The 24,434-nt window shown below is 49.6% G+C and overlaps 6 protein-coding genes and 1 non-coding gene across 7 annotated transcripts; 3 read left to right on the top strand and 4 right to left on the bottom strand.

The window, feature by feature from the left end:
* Positions 1 to 313: 313 nt before the first annotated feature.
* Positions 314 to 1,397, top strand: GLOTRDRAFT_129916 (uncharacterized protein; the record flags this gene model as incomplete). Its single annotated transcript, XM_007868661.1, has 2 exons — positions 314 to 534; positions 599 to 1,397. The coding sequence occupies 2 exons, from the start codon at positions 314 to 316 to the stop codon at positions 1,395 to 1,397; spliced, it is 1,020 nt and encodes a 339-aa protein (XP_007866852.1).
* Positions 1,398 to 2,179: 782 nt separating this feature from the next.
* Positions 2,180 to 2,980, bottom strand: GLOTRDRAFT_17778 (SMAD/FHA domain-containing protein; the record flags this gene model as incomplete). The annotated part of the gene is made up of 5 exons (XM_007868411.2): positions 2,180 to 2,238; positions 2,339 to 2,433; positions 2,500 to 2,551; positions 2,627 to 2,737; positions 2,794 to 2,980. Coding segments are annotated over 5 exons (504 nt in total), but the record flags the coding sequence as incomplete, so codon positions are not given.
* A 486-nt stretch (positions 2,981 to 3,466) lies between these two features.
* On the top strand, positions 3,467 to 3,538 carry GLOTRDRAFT_t86. Its single transcript has one exon. It is a non-coding gene; the product is annotated as a tRNA-Glu (tRNA).
* A 4,494-nt stretch (positions 3,539 to 8,032) lies between these two features.
* On the top strand, positions 8,033 to 8,295 carry GLOTRDRAFT_129914 (uncharacterized protein; the record flags this gene model as incomplete). The annotated part of the gene is made up of 3 exons (XM_007868660.1): positions 8,033 to 8,068; positions 8,116 to 8,196; positions 8,251 to 8,295. The coding sequence occupies 3 exons, from the start codon at positions 8,033 to 8,035 to the stop codon at positions 8,293 to 8,295; spliced, it is 162 nt and encodes a 53-aa protein (XP_007866851.1).
* Positions 8,296 to 17,459: 9,164 nt separating this feature from the next.
* GLOTRDRAFT_129913 (uncharacterized protein) lies at positions 17,460 to 18,329 on the bottom strand (the record flags this gene model as incomplete). Its single annotated transcript, XM_007868659.1, has 3 exons — positions 17,460 to 17,826; positions 17,883 to 18,031; positions 18,084 to 18,329. 3 exons carry the CDS (start codon positions 18,327 to 18,329, stop codon positions 17,460 to 17,462), a joined length of 762 nt encoding a protein of 253 aa, XP_007866850.1.
* A 516-nt stretch (positions 18,330 to 18,845) lies between these two features.
* Positions 18,846 to 21,387, bottom strand: GLOTRDRAFT_43196 (vanillyl-alcohol oxidase; the record flags this gene model as incomplete). Its single annotated transcript, XM_007868471.1, has 13 exons — positions 18,846 to 18,955; positions 19,009 to 19,117; positions 19,172 to 19,302; positions 19,351 to 19,402; positions 19,459 to 19,587; positions 19,649 to 20,077; positions 20,144 to 20,195; positions 20,264 to 20,393; positions 20,456 to 20,542; positions 20,597 to 20,624; positions 20,678 to 20,826; positions 20,889 to 21,044; positions 21,129 to 21,387. 13 exons carry the CDS (start codon positions 21,385 to 21,387, stop codon positions 18,846 to 18,848), a joined length of 1,821 nt encoding a protein of 606 aa, XP_007866662.1.
* Positions 21,388 to 21,984: 597 nt separating this feature from the next.
* GLOTRDRAFT_116429 (alpha/beta-hydrolase) lies at positions 21,985 to 23,269 on the bottom strand (the record flags this gene model as incomplete). The annotated part of the gene is made up of 7 exons (XM_007868658.1): positions 21,985 to 22,112; positions 22,170 to 22,299; positions 22,355 to 22,501; positions 22,566 to 22,749; positions 22,800 to 22,869; positions 22,927 to 22,995; positions 23,071 to 23,269. 7 exons carry the CDS (start codon positions 23,267 to 23,269, stop codon positions 21,985 to 21,987), a joined length of 927 nt encoding a protein of 308 aa, XP_007866849.1.
* Positions 23,270 to 24,434: the final 1,165 nt, after the last annotated feature.

Below are 24,434 nucleotides of genomic sequence, written 5' to 3'. Positions count from 1 at the left end.
CCGACGAACGACGACAAGGCGTCGAATGCACGACGAATTTGTCTAGAAGGGCGGTGTGGGACTTACGCCCCGTCCTATTATCACATTGTGATAATAGGACGGGGTTATGTTCCCACCATCCTGCCTTTCTGGGCAATTTCTGAACAAAAGCGGTAAGACATCGTAACCGGTGCTTGGAACGCTTGGACCGAATCTTTGACCTTGAGGACCCCCTCCCCGCCTATAAAGCCATGGCCACTCCGCCATCGTTTCTATCAACATCACCCGCCCTCTTCAGAACACACCCGCCGCTCCGAACGACCACCCTTACCCAATGGCTGCCATCTCTCGCAAAGCCTCTTTCTCCAATGATATGGACAACCTTTCCGACTGCTGGTACATGGCTCCAGAAGACGCGGCAAGCACCAGACTAGTGTCGTACAACTACGACTATGGTGCCCCTGAGGCTTATTTCTCAGACGCAGAGTCAGACGGCCAGTCTTCGTCTCAGTCAGAGGTTGACCCATATGAAAGGTCGATATACGCCCACGCTCTGTAAGTGGTTTCCTTGTATGATCCCTTACAATTCATCTAATCGGGCGATTGATTATTTCATTAGTACCTCCGTCGACACCCCATATCAGCCCCCAGCCGTGAACACCACATCTCTTGCCTACGTCGAAACCCAGTCCAGCTGCGTTGCGGATACCTCGACCTCCTCGCTGGTCAATACGGGTTTTCTGGCACCAGAACTCGCCCCTGCCAGCGCCCATGAAGGTCGTCGCAGTACTCGCGCTCTTGTAAGCTACCGGGAGGACGAGTCCGACGCAGAAAGCGACGGGAATGGCACCGAGGACGAATATCGCCCCTCGCCTCCGCCCAAGCCCGCCAAACGCCGAGGAGGGTTCAGCGCGAAGCAGACTAGGGCTGGGGTACGAAGAGCGCCATATCCTCCCTCATCAAATACATCCGCTGCTTCATCGCCTTCACCCTCGTCGCCATCTGGATCGTTCAACCCCAGAGGATTTACTCACAGGAATCACGAGGACACCTCTCCTCGGTCTGATATTCCTGACATCCTAACTGATGAATCTGGTGCTCTAATATGCCCAGTAGAGGGTTGTGACCACGTCCTACGCCCCAACCCGACCGATCCGAAGCGCAAGCCGCGACTCCCGGACATGAGAAGACACGTTGCTACTCATTATCCCCGTCTTAGCGAAGGGAAGTGGGTGTGCCGTGGCTATCCACTAGAAATAGCAGACCGCCTCCGTGTGCCAAAGCGTCTCATAATCAATGTTGACGGGGTACCTTATCGGGGAGGCTGCGGCCGCGGCTTCAGCAGGAAGGATGCCTTGAAAAGGCATCTTGATAAAGTAGGGGCCCAGTGCCGCGGGGACCACACCATGCGATGCTAGGTAAGTTTACGTTCGGTGCGCCTTGATAGCTCTCGCGATACGAGCTTACACGAGCTGTCAACAGGAAGCGCTTTGATCTGCCAACATCCCTCTCACTTCTCAAGACCGATATCATGATGTCTCCCTCAACGAAGGACTATGTGTTACCATCTGCGTCAGGCTTCAATCTACAACTGTTTACTGTCTGTGTTTTCATTTTCTCCTACCCTCCCCGTCCTCTGTTTGATAACATCTGATTGGTGGCTCCGGACAAATACGATGTTTTCTGTATTATCGAAGTACTGTGTATTCTGCTTATTTGCTCCCCATCTTGTGTACATAGTCGATTTATCGTATTCCTTGTTTCCGCCACGGTCTCCTTCGTTGCTGGACCTCGTATGGTCTTCCACGCTATGTTCATAACAGCTGCCCACATCATTCGGTCGCAGTGAACAATGTCGCTATGCAACGCACCCGAATAAGGCCAGCGCACTTTGGTCATAGAGACATCCGGAACAGGTTCCACCTGAGGGCGCGATACCTGTTCCGGATGTAGGGACAACCACTGTGGCGAAGGCAAACAGTTATATCTAGTATATTCGTAACCGCACGATATGTACGAGTACGGTCGCTAATTACTTACACGATGCATACAACCTCGCCAGAACCTGCGATATCCTGGTAAGAACATTCTACCTGACAGGGCGTGCTTTTTCCTGTTAATTAGGGTACCCTAAGCTCTAGATCCGAGGAATTTCCCGATGTTTCAGGTTGCAGTAAAGCGAAAGTGCATGGGTCACCATTCATGCAGCTTCATCATGCAGAAGGACGTACTCCCTCAGGGAGTCACCGAATTTGATGACTGTTTCGGAAAAGTGAATTAATTTTCGATTGTGACGCATCTCAGCGGCGTTACACGCCCGCCAGATGCTACAAGGGAGAAAGCACAGGCACGAACTCACCATCGCCAGCCTGCAGTTCGAAGTACCTCGAAGTGGGGATCTGTTCATCGTTAACAGAAGTACCATTCGTGGATTCCAAGTCAATGACGAAAGGCCTACACGTCAATAATATTAGAAGGGCAGCAATCATTTAGCGGAGCATTCCCGACGAAGCAGCTCACTTGATGACCTGTTTAGCCTCGCCGAACTCATTCTTTTCCATTACTTGTCGGTCTGCGCGCAAAGACGGCTTGTCAGCAATATAACGATTACGAAGATGAGCAGATTACGGCGACATTTGAGACGTACGTTGAATCACGGCATGCTGTTTCGAGCATGATGGGTGTTCGACCGGTATATCAGCGACAGTCCGATCTCTTCCAATCAGATACGCGCTCTGGCGATGTATATGGAGCAAATCTTTGCAAAGAGCAACCATGAGTTCTCCTGCAAGCCTTCGAGGGCGGCCTGCGTACCGACTTGTTCCTTTCCCTTGAAGACGTAGAGCCGCCACCCTAGGTGAGGCTTCCTAGCTTCAGGCGGTTCATGGTACTTGAGTACCGTCTTCGACCCATCGCCATGTTCCACTGTCTTGGTGGCGGCAGCGAGTAATCCAGAAGGGTTGAAATTTGGTTTCGCTTTGTCCTTCTCTTTGTCAGCTACTGACTCTGACCGAGAGCGTGACTCAGAACGCGAAGGCCGCGGAACTGACGAACGCGAGCGAGGCGACGCCGAACGACGAGGGGATTCCTGCCGCTTTCTATCGCGACCCCCTTCTTCCGTGTTACGGTGTCGGCTATGCCTATCTTCTCCCTCGTACCTATTTTGTCTCTCACCACGCCTTTGTCTGCGCTCATCGCGTCCTTGTCCTTCTCGATAGTCCCGATGCTCGTCCCTGGTCTTGTAGTCTCTGCGTTCATAACCTCGATCGGGTTCCCGTCCGGCATCGCAATAGGTTGGACTGCGCCGTCGTCTTGTCTGGCCTCGGGGAAGGTCATCCTGTCGGTCGCTGCGCCGATTGTCTCGGCTTGGACCTGAATATGACATGGTGGTAGTGACAGTGGTCGAGTAGTCGGAAGGGTCCTAGCTATGGTTTGATGTCGGTATAGCCGCTGCATATATAATCCAGCTTGCCCACCACATCTGCAATCGGATATGGTGTAATGGCTAACATTACCGCCTCTCACGCGGTAGCTCGGGGTTCGATTCCCCGTATCCGAAAAGCGTGTAATTTTGTCCAGTCGACAGTGTCCCGCACTTGCGATATCAGTTTTAGATCCAATTTACAACACCATCTGTTGCATTTCAACCATTCATTGGACCAGAAGTGAATAATTTGAACTGTTCCCTGGTTAAGTCATCTTTCTCTGATTGCATGTACCCCAAATTTGGTGTGGATAGTTCACATACTATTTTACACCCTCTGCAAATTTCTAAGATTTCTCCAGTGGGCATAGAGATTGTACGGCATAAGGGGACAGGAACTGGTCCAATGATAATACTATCATTGAGGGTTTCTGCAAAATTTGCAGAACCCCCTCACCCCCTTATATCTTGTTCCACACTCAACTGGAAAATGTTGGGTAAGCTCAGGCAGGTATATATGCTAGAATATTCCCTCTGCCAAGTCAGAACGAGAATATTTGTTGAAGAGAGGGAGAGGAAACGGGTTGTGTCGGCCATGGGAAAGAAACAGTATCTGCTAGATCTCTCGTGATGCTCTCAACAGACTGCAGCAGGATGACTCGGGGTATCATGAATATGCCTTCTACAGTACAATACACCAACCTGATAGAGGCAACTTTGCACATCTCCTGGGCCCATATCATGACAAAAGTGTGACATCACTCACAGTGAGATCCCACTGTGACCGCATTCCGATTCCTCTAGAAATTGGTTTACTGTTCAGTAGTTGGATAGGGCTCTGGTGATGGAGAAAAGAGAGTGCTTAACAGTGGTTATACCACTTATATTCCAAATTACAGTGCTTTTCATATGAAGCCCAAAAACGTTGATAAGCCTCAAGATCATCTGACCCCCGAAAACGAGGACTTAGCACGTCGTACAAGCCCCCCCGGAGCTTATTCGACATAGCGCTCACACACCTCTAGGCTTCTATGGGCTCTAAAAGAATTTTTCTGTTTAGCTCCGGACTTCCTAACATCCTTGAGGCGTACACGGATCCATTCCACGATTTATCTCCGCGAACAGGAGCTCCGGAGCGACTTAACCAATGCGACTTCTAGATGCCTTAGCTCCGGGGCCCGCGGACGCTTCTGTCGTCCTCATGCCCAACCTCCAACACTCACTCCCTCTCGTTTCCATCAAACTACCGAAGGTGCGGACGCATATGAGTCACCATGAGGCCAGCATCTGTCAGCAAGCGGCCGGAGGTAATTAGCACGTGATCGGCACATCACGCGGAGTGATGGGACCTCTTAGGGCAGGTGGCGGAGCGTCGAGGCGACCTCTAGGGGGTGGGACGAGCAAGTGGGAGTGCAAGAGAGTCGTATGGTGTATGGTATAACGGCGGCAAGTGCTGAGCAATCCTGTGGGTAGCGGTGTTTATTTGTTATTTATCTCCGGACGGTCGCAAAGCCATTTCTGTAGTATAAATTGTACAAAGTAGCGTACAGAAAAACAAGTTTCGACTTCACCATCTCAGAGAATTAGCGTTACGATCTCAGCGACCCGAGAAGTTCGAAAGCACCGAACTTAGCGAATTATAACCGACCCTAGCTTTGCCAATAGGCCTGACTCGTCGAGTGAATTATCTCCGCCATCGATTCAATTAGCTCTGGTGAGCCTCACATAGCGAAATAAAATTAAACAAGTCTTTCTAGCGTTTCTTACTTCCGTGGGCCCGAACCTACACTCGGTTCCGTGGTTTGCGACTTTGTTTGCGACTTTCTGGAGATAAATACTCCGGAGCGTCCCTTAGTGTTTGTTTCAGGCGTCAAGGCTTTTGTTTTATTTTTCTAGGTCTTCCTACGGACTACCCTACGGCGTCTTACTCCTCCTTCCCCCTCAAACTATTAAAATACCCCTCAGTTGTCTCGGACCGCCTTCACCCATATCACGGGGTTTAGGTTTATTCCTTTTGGTCCTTGGCAATTGTTGTGTGTCTGTGCATATCAACGTGTTTCACAAAATATTGTTTGGCTGGACCAAATAAACCTATATGGGGTATTTCCATCACCGACTCATGGCAGGCTGCTTTGCTTTTACTTTGTGCCTGACCACGGTTGTGACTTCTTTCAGAGCTTTTTTGGGATAAACAAAGCTCATATATGCTACAATGTTGTTGGTTACATATGTTATGAGTTTTCCATGTGTTATGATTCCTGTAGGGTATGCCTGGCACACCCAACTTGCTGTCGTCGAGTGCCCTATATAGGTTGGTGTTGGCAGAACAAACAGAGACAAACAACATTTTGCAAGACATGCTTTCCAGCTTCATATGCAAAGCGCTGTACTTGAAATGTAATAGGATAACTGGAAGGTTGACTGACCCAAATCTTACCACCACCATAAAATAGGGGCTATTACTTCTTACATGTATGCTGATACTTGCCATTTGTGTAATAGGGACTAACTCCAAATATGTCAGCAATCAGCAAAACAACAGAGAGTTTTCAGAATTCTTTGCTCAGGCAGCTGAGCCTGGAAAGGTAATTATACCCCACTCGGGGCGGCAGTGCACCACCACTCACCACTGTTGTTGATCACAACACAGCATTAGCAGGGCAAAACTGGTGATACCCTACTCCAATAAGTAAGCAGCTCCGCAGCTGATGAGCATGGAAAATCCCAAACTTCTCTATTGTTTCACCAATGCTGGTAGGGTGGCTCTGCACATCACGATCCTTTAGAGACTGTCAGGCATCCCCCAGCTTAGGCTACCTGTGGAGTTGCGCCAATGGCAACATCACCTAGACAGCCCAGACCCCAAGCCTAATAAGGCTAACTCATCTGACCTCCGGTCAAGCCTAACAAGGCTCAGCAATGCCTGTTGATTGACACCAGCGGTCGTACCGGGGGTCGGGGCTGTCTTAGTACAACTACTATAGTATGTATTAGTGTTATAATATGGAGCATTGCTCGTAGCCACCGTCCTCGTCGTCGGGCGTCGTCGGCGCTTGCCGGTCTGCCTAATCGGGCAACCGAGCGCCTCCCGCCCGCCCTCCCCGACGTCGTCAGTAACAGCGCGGTACAGCACCACTGCGGTGGGACAAAAATGCGCTGTATAATATCTCGTGTAGCATAAGTATGGTGCTATTGAGCACCGTGGGAGCGGTGCGGAATGACGCGGCGGTCGTCGCCCGCCATTCTCCCCGCCGTCAGTGGCGGCAGCGGGGCAGCCTGTAGTAAACGGGCTCTAATAAATTCGCTAAAATCATGAATAAATTGTAGTGTATTCTGAAATAGTATACATAGCTTATATACAGAGTATAAGACGCGTACCATGGGATAGGGATCGAATATACCAATGTGGCAAGTTGGGCATATAACAGAATAAAATATAAAAGGCAAAAAAAAGCACCTGCCTGGATACACCAGCGGTATACCATTCAAAACTTCAGACTCCATATATAGAGCATGCTAGACCGTCAATTCAGTGTCCAGGATGAATGGAAACAGGCACTCACTGGTCAGACCACACATGGAGGAGACAACTCCATGGAGCGGTCCAAACGGCCTCAGACGGAATCTATTCAGCACAGGCAGTGGGTATGAAGTGAAGGTACCCATAATTCCTCTATGCAGGGTAACAGGAAGGTTCAAAACAAGAATACCCTATAATGGTATTAACTGCATTACTTGCCTCAGTGCAGGAAATCGGAATATATAAATTGTTATAGGCTCACCAAGCATCAATCCTTCCAGAATGACGTGTCTTCTTTGGCAGATGGAGGCTCTATCGGAGCAGCATAGTGCTGGCTTCCACTAGCACACTATTTTGGAATATCAGCACCTGGTGCACGGAAAACGCACGCATACATCGCGCAATAGTTATAAATACATATAATATATACCCAGAAATCATCTAACGCTCAATGACGAGGCCAGTATATGCACAAACTGGCATAAAGCTGAGAAACATACCGGATGTGGCTAACATCTTATAACGGCTCCCATCCCACCCTTTTTTCGCAGATTTTCGCCGTAACTTGAATTCAAGTACTTCTGCATCTCAGGAGGCCAGTAGAAGATAATATGAGAGGGTATCAGTAGCCCGAGAGGTCGGAGAGACCGAGGAGAGCAGAATCAAGCAGATGTCACAGCATGTGTCACGGCATGAAGGACATCCGAATTCATTCGGACGGAATGCGCTTGCTGCCTGCGGTGGCTGAAGACCAGATAGCGCACATTTCGAGACTCTTTGCTTTCGTCTTCCTCTGTCACCCCAGAATTTAGCTCTCTCTTGTTCTGTGCCTTTATGTGCACTCTATGACGCCTCAATAGAGTCCTGCTGTTTCTTCAAACCTAGGTTATCTTACAAATACTGCATTTCAGGAGCAAGTTAATTTCTATTTGTCTCCTTTGTTCTCAATTCCAGTGGGAGTACTGTATATAGCTTCTGCAGGTAACATACTATTTACTGCATTGTTTGGCACCCTTCCTAACTTCCCCACTATCCGCGATCCTCCGGTACGTCTTGCTCAGCATTGTGCTACTCACGCGGCTTCTTAGGCTTGTCCCGTCTTTCGGAAGATGGGTATGCTACGCCCGGAGTCTGATAATGCTAAGGTAAGCCCTTCCCAATAGGGGGCATCAGCTGAATTAGCTCTCAGCAGCCCAAAAGACCTGCTGACAACCAGGTATCCCACCTCTACCACACCCTCATATACACCAGGGATGTGGAGATATCCTCACAGGTGTGTGTTATCACTCAAAAATATAGTGATTCTGCTGATTCTGTTCCTTTCGAGGTTGCATGGACCGCTCCCTCGACCAGTCCCATCCGTACCTGGTAAGTGTGTGTTCCCCTTTGTCCTGCACCCTTCGCTGATGGTCTGATGGTCTGTTTATGTAGAATACATATATTCTAACGGTATTCTACTGGTTGATCCAGGTAGGTGCGTGTATTCCGATGCTCACATTATATTCTGTCACATGCCCAACTATTTCAGAATACACTACAATTTATTCATGATTTTAGCGAATTTATTAGAGCCCGTTTACTACAGGCTGCCCCGCTGCCGCCACTGACGGCGGGGAGAATGGCGGGCGACGACCGCCGCGTCATTCCGCACCGCTCCCACGGTGCTCAATAGCACCATACTTATGCTACACGAGATATTATACAGCGCATTTTTGTCCCACCGCAGTGGTGCTGTACCGCGCTGTTACTGACGACGTCGGGGAGGGCGGGCGGGAGGCGCTCGGTTGCCCGATTAGGCAGACCGGCAAGCGCCGACGACGCCCGACGACGAGGACGGTGGCTACGAGCAATGCTCCATATTATAACACTAATACATACTATAGTAGTTGTACTAAGACAGCCCCGACCCCCGGTACGACCGCTGGTGTCAATCAACAGGCATTGCTGAGCCTTGTTAGGCTTGACCGGAGGTCAGATGAGTTGGCCTTATTAGGCTCAGGGTCTGGGCTGTCTAGGTGGGCAACATCCTGTTGCCTACGGTACAAGCTATGACAGTGTTGAAAACATGCTGTATACACTACACTGACTCTACAGTAACACTAGTCAAGGGTGGCAGAACACCACCCGAGGGCAGCAAAGAAGGTATTTATTATCTATTTCAGATATATGTAACTGTAAAGCTTGACACCAAGTATCAGGCCCTCTGAAAATGCCCATAGTGGTCTGATACCGGTTTCGGTAAAAATCACCCTCAAATGGGTGCCAGGTCTGATACAGTTTTGGTAAAGGACCTGCCGGTGGGATCAATCTTGGATACCAATTTTTGGGTAAAAACAGGCATCCAGAGCAAAGGTCGGATACTATTTGGGTACCAATTATAGCCACAACAGTGCCACAACTTGCCACAATGATCAGGTGGCGAGATTCTTGGATTCCGTATACACCAGTGCACCTCGTAGAGGCTCATAAAGCCCATACATAACTGAACCTAGTATCACCTCACGCATCGAAATTTGTTTTGTGAATAAATATCCTCAAGCCCACAGGTTGGATACCAATGTTTCAGTAAAAATCACATCTAAGGCGAGAGGTCGGTGATATGCACTGACACACAACAGACACCAAAGACCAAGGGGAAATAACCTTACACACCCAGCGGTATGGGTGGAGGCAGTCTGAGATGACTGAAGGGTATAAAGTAGTTCAAGGGAGAAAGGCAGTCCATGTGTAATAATAATGTGATGTTTCTGGAAAACACTCCTGTGCTCCTTTACAATGTTTAGGGACAATTGTCAAGGCCTAATGTAATGGGATTTCAGGCGGCAGGCAGCATGCCGTGAGCCGGGCTGAGCTTGAATGGCCTGCCCCAACATCCCGGTGATAAGCCTCAGGATTGTCTGACCCCCGAAAACGCAGACTCAGCGCATCGTACAAGCCCTCCGGAGCTTATTCGACACAGCGCTCACACGCCTCTAGGTTTCTATGGGCTCTAAAGACTTGCTCTGTTTTAGCTCCGGACTTCCTAGCATCCTCGAGGCGTACACGGACCTATTCAGTGATTTATCTCAGCGAACAGGAGCTCCGGAGTGACTTAACCAATGCGACTTCTAGATGAATTAGCTCCGGGGCCGCGGGCACTTCTATCGAGGGGCGTTGTCCTCATGCCCACCCTCCAGCACAATCCCTCTCTCGTTTCCATCAAACTACCGAAGGTGCGGACGTATACGAGTCACCATGAGGTCAGCATCAGTCAGCGAGCGGCCGGAGGTAATTAGCATGTGACCGGCACATTGCGCGGAGTGATGGGACCTCTTAGGGCAGGTGGCGGAGCGTCGAGGCGACCTCTAGGGGGTGGGACGAGCAAGTGGGAGTGCAAGAGAGTCGTATGGTGTATGGTATAACGGCGGCAAGTGCTGAGCAATCCTGTGGGTAGCGGTGTTTATTTGTTATTTATCTCCGGACGGTCGCAAAGCCATTTCTGTAGTATAAATTGTACAAAGTAGCGTACAGAAAAACAAGTTTCGACTTCACCATCTCAGAGAATTAGCGTTACGATCTCAGCGACCCGAGAAGTTTGAAAGCGTCGAACCTAGCGAATTATAACCGATCCTAGCTTTGCCAATAGGCCTGACTCGTCGAGTGAATTATCTCCGCCATCGATTCAATTAGCTCCGGTGAGTCTCACATAGCGGAATAAAAATTAAACAAGTCCTTTTAGCATTTTCTACTCCCGTGGGCCCGAACCTATACTCGGTTCCGTGGTTTGCGACTTTGTTTGCGACGTTCCGGAGATAAATACTCCGGAGCGTCCCTTAGTGTTTGTTTCAGGTGTCAAGGTTTTTGTTTTATTTTTCTAGGTCTTCCTACGGACTACCCTACGGTGTCTTACTCCTGCTTTCCCCCTCGAACTATTAAATACCCTTCAGTTGTCTCGGACCGCCTTCACCCATATCACGGGGTTTAGGTTTATTCCTTTTGGTCCTTGGTGATTGTTGTGTGTCAGTGCATATCAACGGACTACCCTACGGCGTCTTACTCCTCCTTTCCCCCTTGAACTATTAAATACCCCTCAGTTGTCTCGGACCGCCTTCACCCATATCACGGGGTTTAGGTGTATTTCTTTTGGTCCTTGGTGATTGTTGTGTGTCAGTGCATATCATCGCTCTCGCCGTGAGAACCTCATGTAAGCAATGTCCCAACCGGACCGATGCCACTTTTGTTTCGACTTGAAGACAACTGCCCACACACACCTGACGTGAAAGGTCAAAGTGATGCAGTGCACAGCATTCGATAAAAGGATGCATTGACACAAGTGAGGCTGACAAATGAGACTAGTATCTCTGAGTGGGGACTGGGAGGAAGCCCCTTTAAATACTGATGTAGATATAAGACAGGACTATATCAATACTGTGTATGTGTCCATACGCGTCAAGACTGGCATTCCGCAACTTGACCAGACACTAGTACTGGAATACTTGATGGTTTCTGACTGGAGTCGGGGATTGGCGCTTGCGCTGCTACGATAAATAGCTGATGGGTACATATAAACCATGGCAGAATGCAGCTTGGCAGCCCATAGAAAATCAAAAGAAATGCAGAGAAGTACAGAAAAATTCAGGGCTACTGCCAATAGTTCCTGTGCACTAATGACATCACTATATTACATAACACACTTCCAAATGTGGCAAGATGTGGTGTGGTACACTGCTGGAACCCAAACTTTATGCTCTTTCTGGCTCTGTGGTCCATTTATCCTTATTCTTCTTTGTTCTAGCTCATATATTACCTGACCCAGGCAACTTATGGAGGGGCAATATGTGGCAGTCATCCATAGAGCCTAGTGGCTATCCATTGCTGTAGAAATATTGTTTCATCACCGGCTCCAAAACAATATTTCGGGGTTTCCCACGCATATACTATATGCTACATCCTGATTTTATGGGATCATACTCACCCCATATATATCTACAGGTCTACATAAGACACCGAGAGATTCCAAGCAGTGCATCATTATAAACCGCTTTTGGGTGGTACCCCTCCTGCGGACCCCCCAGGGGAGTGGAAAGTGGTTCAAGTGGTTGTAAATAGTTCTCCCTATAGTAGATAATCACACCACATCATGTGGACCACATTCCAGGCCACACAGCCCATTATTTCCTCAAATTGTATTACTCCACCTCAGAAACACACTGTTCACCCCACCCTGCACCAGCTGGAATCCAGCCCGGAAACAAGTAGTACTACATCCCAGAGTGTGCCTCATCAAGCACGAATCACACCCTAGCTGCCCCCAATGTGTCCCCATCCCATGAGCCCCACTAAGGCAGCATTGATAGCAAGGCTTGCCTGTCCGAGATCTGTCCGAAAGTCATCCGAAAATAGCCTGGGGCACCTTTCAGTGTCCTCTCGAAGGAGAATGCACCTGGGGTGGTCAGGACAAGATGTCGCACTACTGGGGTATACTCTGGGATGTAGTAGGACTTGTTTCTGGGCTGGAATTCATACCAGCTGGTGCAGCAGGGTGGGGTGAACAGTGTGTTTTGGAGCTGGAGTAATACTATGTAAGGAAATAATGGGCTGCGTGGCCTGGAATGTAGTCCACATGATGCGGTATGATTATCTAGTCTAGGGAGAGCTATTCACAACCACTTGAACCACTTTCCACTGAATCCCATTACATTAGGCCTGGACAATTGTCCCGAAACATTGTAAAGGAACACACGAGTGTTGTCCAGGTTTAATGTAATACTACTACAGCATCAGGTGGGGAAAGGAGGAGTAAGACGATGCAGGGTAGTCCGTAGGAAGACCTAGAAAAATAAAACAAAGCCTTGATACCTGAAACAAACACGCATCGAAGCTCCGGAGTATTTATCTCTGAAGAATCGAAAATGAACAAAGGTCGCAAGCACCGACACCTAGCGTAGGATCGTGCTTGCGGGATAGAAATTGCTAGAAAGACTTGGTTAATTTTATTTCACTATGTAATACTCATGGGAGCTAATATTTCAATGGCGAAGATAATTCAATCGATGAGTCAGGCCTATTGGCAAAGCTAGGATCGGTCATAAATTGCTAAGTTTGACGCTTTCAAACTTTGAGGGTTGCTGAGATGGTGACTCTGATATGCTGAGATGGTGAAGATCAAACTTGTTTTTACTTTACTTTCTATCGCACATTTTATACTACAGCAATGGTCCTGCAACCGCTCAGAGATAAATAACAAATGCTCGCCGCAACTTCCTTGACTGCTCAGCACCCATCCGCCACTATACCATGCACCATATGACTCCCTAGCCCCTAGAGGTTGTCCTGACACGTTAGTGCTTATCCTGAGCCTTCCCAACACGCTGTGCAGCATGCCAGTCACGTGCAAATTAACTCCGGCCACTTGCTGACTGATGCTGGCCTCATGGTTGCGGATTTACGTCTGCAAGCTTGGTAATTTGATGGGGGCAGAGGGGAGGAAGTACTGGAAGCCGGGCGTTAGGACGACCCACAACTAGACAGGTGCCTGCAGCCACCGGAGTTAATTCATCTCAAAGTCGCTTCCTGAGTCACTCCGGAGTGCCTGACCTCAGAGCTAAATCATCATAGGGATTCGCGCTGGCCTTGAAGACACTAGAAAGTCCAGAGTTAAATTGATAAATCCTTTGGAAAATTCATTGAATTTGTGATTTCCGGGGTCAGACGATCCTTGAGGCTTATCATCAGATACTTTTCGGGTAAAATGCATCCCAATATGGTAATTTTGGTTTTGGTAAAAATGGGGGGAAAGTTGATATCTGGTCTCAGACCTCTATGGGTATTTTCAGGGGGCCTGAAGTATCTGATGGATTGAAGACTCTGACCGCAATGTGAACCATTAATTTGAGAGTTAGAAGTTGATATCACCCAGTATCATTCAGGTCAAGGTGAAATAACTATTGATAGGAGTGTTCTTGATGCCATGTAGCGCCCGCTGGGGGAGCAAAAAAGATTATTTCCCTGCTTGTAGAGTCCCTGTCATTGATTTACAATAGACTTTTACATGTGAGGAATTGGACCTGGCGTGCCGCGCAGCTGTAACGGTCAGTCTGAGAAGACCGACTGAAACACCTAAGATCAAGAGAAGAGCGAAAACAAGTGTATAGGGTGCCGTTACTGGCATTGACGAAGCAAGCTGCAAAATGACTACAGCAATGCATAGGTATATGGGTACATTACGTAAGCAGATGGAATGGCCATGCCCATTACAGCAGCGCCGAATACCTCCCAAGTGTGATGCCTTTTTGCTGTTGGATTCTGGATTTCAGGTTCGAGCTTGCAAGCTCGCACCATGTTGCACATGGTCACCAGTCAGGAGGGACTGCCGTGGGCTTGACTGATAAGATGATAAGGAAATCTTATATGATTGTTGTTATCTACTTGATGTAGCAAAATGCAATCCTCCCAACAAAGCTGAGGACGTGCATTACATGCAGGGCAGCATGGGGTTGGCTCAGCAGGTCAGCCTATGCTTGGCTGTATATAAATAACAGTAGACACTGTATGCAATATATAACATTGGACATCTATATACATATGTTCTTGTAGTATAGATGGTAAGCATCTTGAAGGGATCGGAATGCCCAATGCTCAAGCCTGCAGGTTCAATTTCCACCCTGTTGATATGCACAGACACACAACAATCACCAAGGACCAAAAGGAATAAACCTAAACCCCGTGATATGGGTGAAGGCGGTCCGAGACAACTGAAGGGTATTTAATAGTTCGAGGGGGAAAGGAGGAGTAAGATGCCGTAGGGTAGTCCGTAGGAAGACCTAGAAAAATAAAACAAAACCTTGACGCCTGAAACAAACACTAAGGGACGCTCCGGAGTATTTATCTCCGGAAAGTCGCAGACAAAGTCGCAAACCACGGAACCGAGTGTAGGTTCGGGCCCACGGGAGTAGGAAATGCTAGAAAGACTTGTTTAATTTTATTTCGCTATGTGAGACTCACCGGAGCTAATTGAATCGATGTCGGAGATAATTCACTCGACGAGTCAGGCCTATTGGCAAAGCTAGGATCGGTTATAATTCGCTAGGTTCGACGCTTTCAAACTTCTCGGGTCGCTGAGATCATAACGCTAATTCTCTGAGATGGTGAAGTCGAAACTTGTTTTTCTGTACACTACTTTGTACAATTTATACTACAGGAATGGCTTTGCGACCGTCCGGAGATAAATAACAAATAACCGCCGCTACCCACAGGATTGCTCAGCACTTGCCGCCGCTATACCATGCACCACACGACTCCCTTGCACTCCTACTTGCTCGTCCCAACCCCTAGAGGTCGCCTTGATGCTCTGCCACCTGATCCAAGCTGTCCCATCACTCCGTGTGACGCGCCGGTCACGTGCTAATTACCTCCGGCCGCTTGCTGACTGGTGCTGGCCTCATGGTGACTCGTATGCGTCCGCACCTTCGGTATCTTGACGGAAACGAGGGGGAGTGAGTGCTGGAGGGTGGGCATGAGGACGATGCCCCTCGATAGAAGTGCCCACAGCCCCGGAGCTAATTCATCTAGAAGTTGCGTTGGTTAAGTGGCTCCGGAGCTCCTGTTTGCGGAGATAAATCGCGGAATGGGTCCGTGTACGCCTCGAGGATGCTAGGAAGTCTGGAGCTAAATAGAGCAGTTCTTTAGAGCCCATAGAAGCCTAGTGGCGTGTGAGTGCTGTGTCGAATAAGCTCCGGAGGGCTTGTACGATGTGCTGAGTCCGCATTTTCAGGGGTCAGACGATCCTGAGGCTTATCACCATGTGTTTTGGTTGGGCTCCATTGTCTTTTTCCAACAGATTGTCAAGATGCATGCATCACTTGTGAATAAAACTCCTTACTCTTGGGGCTTCAATCTATTTCATCATCACTTAAGATTCACTCCACAGCTTATGCTGACAAGCCTGTAGTTAGTGCAGGAGAAAACCTACGATATCAGTGTGTAAAGAGTCACAGCTGTCGCCTGCTGCACCCCCCTTTTTCATCCCAACGAGATTATAATTCTCAGTACATATCACATAAAATACTCCATATACCTCCCTACCTACTCTACATATATGCATTGTTCTGGTGTCGAGACTCAACTTCAAACGGCCAGAGACCGTGGGAACGCAACATAGGCACTGCACCGACTTGTCTGTGCAGTCACTTCACGATGGCCTCGACCTTCCTTTTACGGGCCGCACATCCTCAACGAGGATTGCATTTCAGCCATTCACTGGGTACATCACCCATATTGAGCATGCACAAAACTTTGAAAATAATCAGTCAAAGGTCAAACTTCTTTCATGATTGTCCATTGCACAGTCAGTGAAACGAATTAGAATAATACTACTTTTGAGTGCGCAAAAATTTGATTGTGACACAGGATATGATCTTTGTTCAACACTGTTCATTGAACTTTCATTTGTTTTGCAAGGCAACACTATGAACAAAATTCGACCTTTGTCCGGTTCCTTTCACACTTTCTCGGTGGCTCAATGTGGCCATTATACCCAGTGATTTGCAGTTCGATGGGCCCACTTTTTCAAAATCATTTGCAGTCAGACCATGTCGGAGAGGGGAAATCAAGTCCCTGAGGTGTCAAAGTCTGACCATCTAGACTTCTTTTCAATGTCCCTGGCACCATCTCCGATGCACTCCGGCCATATGCAACTTTTTAAAGTGGTGGCCTATCGATCTGCAAATGGCTGTTACAGTGCCTTGCATAAGAAACTGAACATCGCAGTTCCGCGCGCGTTGTTTGTTCGCGCCAAATATACCCTTTTCGGGTAGGTCCGGCAGGCCTCTCGCGGGACCGTTTGTTGGGCAGGGACTCGCAGACGCCCCGAGACGGCTCGAAAGGCTTCAGAGAATGCATGAAATGTATATTCTACAACTACACTAAGGGCTGTAAATCATTATACTCTGCCCCCACCTGTATGCCTAGCTACCCTCCCTCTTGATGGGTCTTTGCCGCACATTTGCCGATACCCGAAAAGGGTATATTTGGCGCGGACAAACAACGCGTGCGGAAATGCGATGTTCAGTTTCTTATGCAAGGCACTGTAGTCTCGATGTACTACCGTACGCGCCTTCTGGCAACCGACCGCTCGGGGCAAACGCGCTTGTCTTCCGTTTGCTAGGAATATTCCAACATTTGCAGAACCTACATGAACCGGCATATCTCTCCTACCTTCCACATAAAAACACAAAAAATGGGCAGGAGATTAATTACTAGGTTACACACAATATGCGGAAGATCCAATAAGAATCCGATACTTTTTGCAGAACTCCTCAATGATAGTACCTTTAGGCCAGTAGTCCCGGGGACGAGTTTGGAACACTAGTATGCCGCAATATTCTTGCCGATTTCGCAGAAGAAAAGGCTTCAGCCCTCGGGACGCTATCGCATAGTACGCCTGCGTTACTGCGGCAGAGTGCCAGGCACTTGCCGCAGACGAATCATGATACAGATGGGAATTAAGAGAATATGCTTTGTACAAATCGACGTGGCAATATAATTCAGACCTGTACATTAACACCGCGTCCGAGCCCCTCGACATTTAGACTTGGACGGCCGTGCACCGTTCAGTGCAGTTGAATCTTGAGTGGGCTTAAGATGTATCTTCAAAGCGTAAGGCCGACCTTCGTGAAAGTACTCTTCAGGCTCGAAGAAGTGGGGTCGCAGGTCGAATGGATCATAGCGCGGGTCATAGAAAGGTCGCACTTCAGATGGTACCTCCTTCTCAGGAACGGCTGTAGCCCTCGGAGTAGGAACTGGCAAGTGGTATGCTGGTTCTGGATAGAAGGTCGTGGACTGAGGGCGCGCCGAATGATCCAGGAGTACATTATAGTCGCCTTGCCAGTCCAATATTACATGCCTATGGCCTGTGTTCTTGCCACTGGGATGGTCTTGAGCATCGGCCGTCGCTATTCCAGAGCGTGTCGAAGAGCATACGTGGACGCCGGCCTCTTGAGCGCCAAAGCCAGCCAAAGCGCGCAGTAGCCAGAAACAACTGACCCAAAAGAGGATGGCCACGACACGTTCCCAGAGCCGAAGCCGCGTATCGACTTCCAGACCAGAGACGCTTGACGAGGTTCTATCCGCTACTCGACATTCAGGTTTGTTACGGCAGTGACTCCTTTTTGATTGGCGCACGGATGGCCTGTCGAGACTTGAACGTTGCTCGGGATGGTCAGACTGTAGGATCCTTGGAAGCTCAACCACGACCGGTTCGTATACTGGATTCTCAGCGAGAGGCCGATTTTCCAGAGGGATTACCGGTGGTTTCTTCAACCTGGTAGTCTTTGCCCGGTACGACAGAGGAGACGTTGTTTCACAGTCGAGGGCAGCAGCATTCCTTGCTCGTCCCGGCGTCATCCGATTGTAAGGCCCGAGCGGCATCTTTGCTAGTTGAGTATGCCAGATGGATAGAAGCGGTTGAGCGTCTAGTAGGGCGAGGAAAGGTAACGAAATGTAGCAGGGCAGAAGACAGGAGCGTGAACTTCTCCTTCGGCAGCCAGCTAACCGTGACGCCGTGACGTACGGAAGCAAAACATTTGAAAACATAATAATACATACGTAATTTCGTTTTGGTCGCTCTCAAGTGGGAAGTACTTCCGTGCATATATGAGTACTGACTCTTTCCTATTCTCCCACGAGGACCCGGAAATATTCTGTCTCCCTTTCAAACCAAGCATACAGCGTGGGGTCTACTCTTCTCTGCGATGACTACAGTGCATTGTGGACCTATTCGTGCCATCCTTGCGCTATGTCCGGGTCGCTGGCCAGCTCGAAGTCTTCGGGAGTGCTGTCCATTTAAGACAGTTGCTCGTTTACTAAGTCTTATTTAGGAGGCGCAGTATCAAGCCTACTGTCTGCTCAGGATTTGAAAGAGTGTAGGGAATTGATGCATAGTCATTATGGCGTCAGTGTTAGGTTCAAACCGTCTTGGTTCTCAACCAGGTTGCTACGCTCTTCGCCTCCCCACAGTTCAAAACCTTTGCCTCGATAATCCTTGGGCCAGATACCTGGGGAACAGGTCAGCTTCCGGCGTTCGGGAAAATGACAACATGCCTCATACCTGACCGGCCAGGTTGAAGGATGCCATTAGGGTCTAATGCGTCCTTCAATTGCTCGTTGAACTTCATGATAGCCCCGTTATTCCAGTTATACGTCTTGGCGACTTGGTCCTGTCACACGAGGGCATATGTTCAGCTCAACAGGATCAAGAGACTCTGACGCACCTGAAGTGCTAAATGCGTTCTGTATTCACCGACCCCTATGCTTGCTGCATCCGCGATCAGTGCCCTGATACAAGCCAGGGCCTTCTTCTTCTCGGCGACATCTTTCCGGTTATACATGAATGAGATGACGTCTGTGGCTCATTCAGATAAGCTAGGTACGGGACCGACGGAAGGCTTACGGTGCATCGCGCGCGTCCCTATGAAGAAGGTTCCCAGGTAGTTGAAGCCGTACTGTGAAAGCGAGTAAATACACGCCTCTACTCAGAGTAGCACGATGAGCTGCTCACCTCCTCCATTCTGGCTCTAAACATGTTCGCCTGCCGACCAGCATCTTTGCCGTTGTTGGCCGAGAGGGGAGCAAAGAAGAGGTGCGCAGCGTTGGGGATCCACTTCATTCGATCCAGTTCCCGCCATGTCTGTTCCCTCCGCCTATGTCAGTCGGAAGTTGAAATGGCACCAGTGATCGAGGCTGCTCACGGGAATGCCAGTAGTAAAACGTGCGTAGTTGTGGAGGTAGTGGTTCTCCGGGACATCTTCCCTCTGATAAAACTTGGTGTTCGGGATGCGCCTATGGAATTGTTCTTGGATGTACTGGTACTTGGCGAGTGTTACCTCGTCTGGACCGTACAGAGCCGCATAGAAAACCCATGCTCCGGTATTCAACTCTTCGATGACTTTCTGCGCCGACTCTGGCTTGACGACGCCCCTCTCATCGAGCTCGAAATCGTCTCGGGTTTTATACAGAGAGGCATCCTGAAGCCCCAGGCGCACCATGGGGACATTGCCGATCACCTTGCGGATCATTAGGGGCCGTATCACTTCAATGGCTTCATGGAGATCCGCATATTTCGGGAAAGCAGCCATAAAAACTCTGACGCCACCTGGATTCGGCAAAAGTTCCATGCCCTGCGCAGCGCAACCATCGGCGAGCCTACGTTACTGGTGAACGCTCGGGATCAAGTTGGTGCTTACCATCTTCGTGACAATCCCAAAATTCGACTGAGTGAAGATGCCGTCCTGGTGTCTGGTGCAGGATGTCAGGAGTACACGACGAGAAAAAATCGACAGGGACCCTTCAAAGTCGGGACTTACGGGCCGAATCCATAGCGGAACAACTGCCAGCACTCGGACCCCTCCATGGAGCCCATGCCTGTCCTAATGATCTCCCCTGTAGGAGTTACTACCTCCATGCCAATGTGGTGCGCCCAGTGGTCCCCATAAGCTGGACATAATCAGCGGTTCGTACCCACAACTGCTCGGCCACTTTCCACGCCTTGGACTTACGAGTATATCCAACCCCCCGGTCCAATGCATTGCCCATAACCGATCCCCCGGGCAAGTCTGGCACATCGATCCAAAGGTCGTTCCCCACTTATGACCATGAAGATTTTTAGCTAGCTCCTCCTACCTCGGAAGCGCACATACCTCCGATGCTTTGTAAGTACTCGTACAGCTGATCCGCTGAGGTTCAATAACGAGTCATCGCTGGGTATCCAACCCACTCACGGTGACATATTGGACGCCGGGCTCTATCAGGCACACTGCGTTCTCGACATCCACGTTTAACACCTTATTCATCCGTCTGCCAAGGTCGAGTACAACGGAACCCCGGACACGAGGAGCGGAACCGCCGTATCCCAAATTGCGGCCGATAGCTTCATACAAACATATGGGATGAGTCAGCTCCCCCGGGAGGAATGCGACGTATGTCACGTACATAATGGCCAGATTGGCACCTTCCACTTATTGGCCCATACAACTGTCTTAGATACCTCCTCGGTGTTGGCCGGCCAACAAACAGCCGAGGCCACGAAGTCACCAGGATCAAGAATATGATAGCTGTCGTGCGACAGAGGAACAGCGTGATAATCGCCTGTACGTACCACGAAATCGGCGCGCAGAACCGACATGACTGACCGTCAGAGCCTATATGTCGAAGGTGCGGGTGCAATCTCACCGTCAATCAGAGGTACGTCATTCAGTTTTACCCACTCCTGCCCCAAGATGTTTGCCAAATCGAGCAGGGCCTCCTCCAGTGATTTGGCTGTGTGGCCTGGGGGTACAGCTACCTTTCTCCGATTTTCTGTCGCAAGCCGGAGGGACTCTTCGAACCATGGCGAGGTTTCGTGTTGGTACAAACAGGTTCCGTGCCAAGGAGGGCGTTCTATCTTCTTTGGCCGACCCTCGGGTAAGGCGGTTGAAACGAAGGGTGCCATGGCGGGTCAGCAGCAAGGTTATACTATGCGCCTTCAATGCAATCTGCTCATATAGTCCTACAGAGCGAAGCTGTCGGCCATAACGTGTGAGAACAGGATGAACATTTCCTCGAGACGCGCATTGTCAGGATAGTGTGGGACTTGCGGTCGTATGTTTAGCCCCATGACAATTGTATGGTGTACATTCGTTCATAGAGGACAGACCGAGCCTCTGTAACCTGCCCGGACTTAGAGCGGCGTTGACTCTTTCCAAAGTCACACACTCAAGCCGGTTATAACCACACCTTGAAAGTCGGAGGCACACAACGCCATGTTGTCGATGTCTTCCCTGAGCCACGACAAAGGATAATATCATAAGTTCTCGGCGGAGCTTGCGGGGATAAGCTTCTCACCGAGGAAGTGATAGGTAGCGTTCATACCCTCCAGACATCCTGTCCATGAGCATCCCCCGTTATAATGATAACCAAGCTGTCTTCGCACCAAAGACCAAGTGCTCCTCGGAAGTATTAATTACCTTGATAAAACGACAGTCTGCACCAGACCTCCAGCAGGGATTCCGGATATATGTAGGCGGGTCGAGTCCGAGCTCGTACACAACTAGGAGTCACAAAATAGTGTACCAATGTATATACCCTCGTAAGGACCTAAGTGATCGAGCACGTCACCGTCAGCAATGTTGGGGACAGTTTTGATAGTGCATTGGTCATCGTCGGCATCGTCATCACCTAATAACGCGTTGGTATTCAGTGAAAGAGAGTCCTGAAGGAAAGAGCGCCGCGTACCAGGGCATGAAACCGCATCTCCGGGTGACACGATATGGATTTCTCCGTGGGGATGGGCGAATCCCAAGAAACGACCGGGCACGATCGGAACGATATCTTTCTCGTTATTTACTCGCTTGAAGTTTGGCACCTAACCAGACTCAGAGATCTGCATTGTAATACTTGACTGATATCGATGCTCTCACCTTTGAGTCGAAGAACGCGGCCCATGCGCCGTTGCCGACACGAGGAGTCCCGTAAGTCACAGCTTGAACACTGATGTCCCCCGGCAGGTTTAACACCATGAATAGGGAATCCAGCTCAGCCAGAGCGCCACCCAAAGAGTGTCCGACCTAGTTATCAGGCACATGAGACATGATGCAGTGGGGAACGACGTCCACTTCTTCCGATGCTCACCAGAGTTACACTTTTGGCGTTATTCGCTGAAAGCAGATTCTGAACCTCGGTGAGGATTGTGCCGGCAGTTTTCTTATGTTCGTCGGCAAAGCCGGAATGCACTGTAATGTCGTCAGGGAGCCCAGGGAAGAGTGTGGCGTCGGGCTTCTCCGTTACAATATTGACGTCAGTCAAGTCTGACATTCTGGGACAATGTTCTAGACAGACGATCTCGGATAGCGAAACAATACGCACAATTCCGTGGGGTCCGTCCCTTCATGGGCAACAACGACAGTCTTCTGGTCTGGCCAGTAACCGACGTAGACTTGAATGTTGTCAGCTTGCCGTGTAGTAGGACACCAGTGACAGGGATATTATTCACATAACTGTATCTCATTGCCATCTCCGCCCGTTAAAGTGAGGTTGAAACCCGGAACAGCATCACAGGCCTCTACAGTGAGGAGAGCAATATTAATACGTCGATGTAAGCGGAAGCGCGAAGGGGGGTATGTATGAGTTCACTTGCCTCCGCAGTTCCAGCCTTGCACTTTGTCTGAAGGGCAGTATGCTGCTCTGGCAAATTGTGTGAAAGGCGCGAGGCCAGATAATTCCGACGGTGAAAGGGTAGTCACACGATCCCGCCTGAGTGACTGAGGAGCTGCATGGACAACCGCGCTGGTCAACAGCGCGGCCAAGAAGACCAGGGTATAGGGAAAAGTCTGCATATTATGCTGGAGACCAAGGGTATAACACGCCGTTGGCGGGGTTCACGGTCTCGGAAAATCGGAGAGGAAATGCCACCGACAAACGCATCCTGACAATAGTCCGTGGTATAAATATCGAGCTTGTCTGCAATATCGAGCTTGTCTGCACAGCTCGCACAGCGCGTTTTCGGAGAAGCTGAGAGGATCAAGTGTGTCGCAAGCCCTCGTATCGGCTGGAAGGGTCGCTTACTGCGTACTCGCATGCAACGGTTCCCGCCGCTGTCGAGAGCTGAGCTCTGATTGATTGTCGTTTGCATCAGCGGTCACAAGGGTGACCTTCATCGTTCTGAACTGCGCGGCTGCTGTGGCTTCGAATTCCTGATGCTGATGTCCGCGCTTAATTCATACACACGCATAAGTGTGGGGGTGGGGCATTGTCCTACATAGTACGTATGGAAGTCAGTCCGTTGCGGGGAACGTAGGACCTAAATGTGCTTACGATGATAGTAGACTCACCACAAGTACATGTCAGAGTTCTTGTCGGACTTGGCTGTGGTGAACCGAGCGTACGCACCGGCCCGGCTGTGCCGACGGTCTTAGACTGGAATCGTATCATATCCCCGATTTGTCCAGGGCATTCGGGTCCTCTGGTCAACTTGATCAGACGCACTCTGTTGGACTTGTATCGTCTGAATGATTAGATCTCCCTGTTTTACCCGCATCGACTCATCAAATCACGACTTCGAGCCGCGTTCTCTCGTCTGCAGGGCCTCTGATCACCTGGATAGATCCACGTACGCCTGAAGTGTGTCTCATACCTTAGATCACTATGGCGGTCCGAATTCATCTGAATCCGTGGTTTTACTGGCGTTAGAGCAAAGCGCGGCACATCAGTCTGCTGGTCTCCACTAAGAAATTGATAGGTCTGCGGAACATCTCAGCCGTCGCCTGCTCGAGATCTCGAGCTCCTTTCGCGCCTCGCAACGCTGGACATCTATGTAACTTGGTCCACCACCGGGGCCGGATCCGAGTAGGTCTCGGTATCATTCACCAGTTCTTTGCTTCTGTTGTCCGTCGTAAGTAATGCCGTCGGAGACGCGAGATATCCCGCTTCCTTGGACCGTGCTTCTGCTATGTGATTTGTGATTAGCAAGTTGCTCCCTTTCCCGAGAAGACTAAGAAGTGA

The sequence above is a fragment of the Gloeophyllum trabeum genome (assembly GCF_000344685.1).
Source record: "Gloeophyllum trabeum ATCC 11539 unplaced genomic scaffold GLOTRscaffold_00008, whole genome shotgun sequence".
NCBI lineage: Eukaryota > Fungi > Basidiomycota > Agaricomycetes > Gloeophyllales > Gloeophyllaceae > Gloeophyllum > Gloeophyllum trabeum.
Note: the sequence above shows the minus strand (reverse complement) of the source record. Positions and strands in the feature narration are given on the sequence as shown.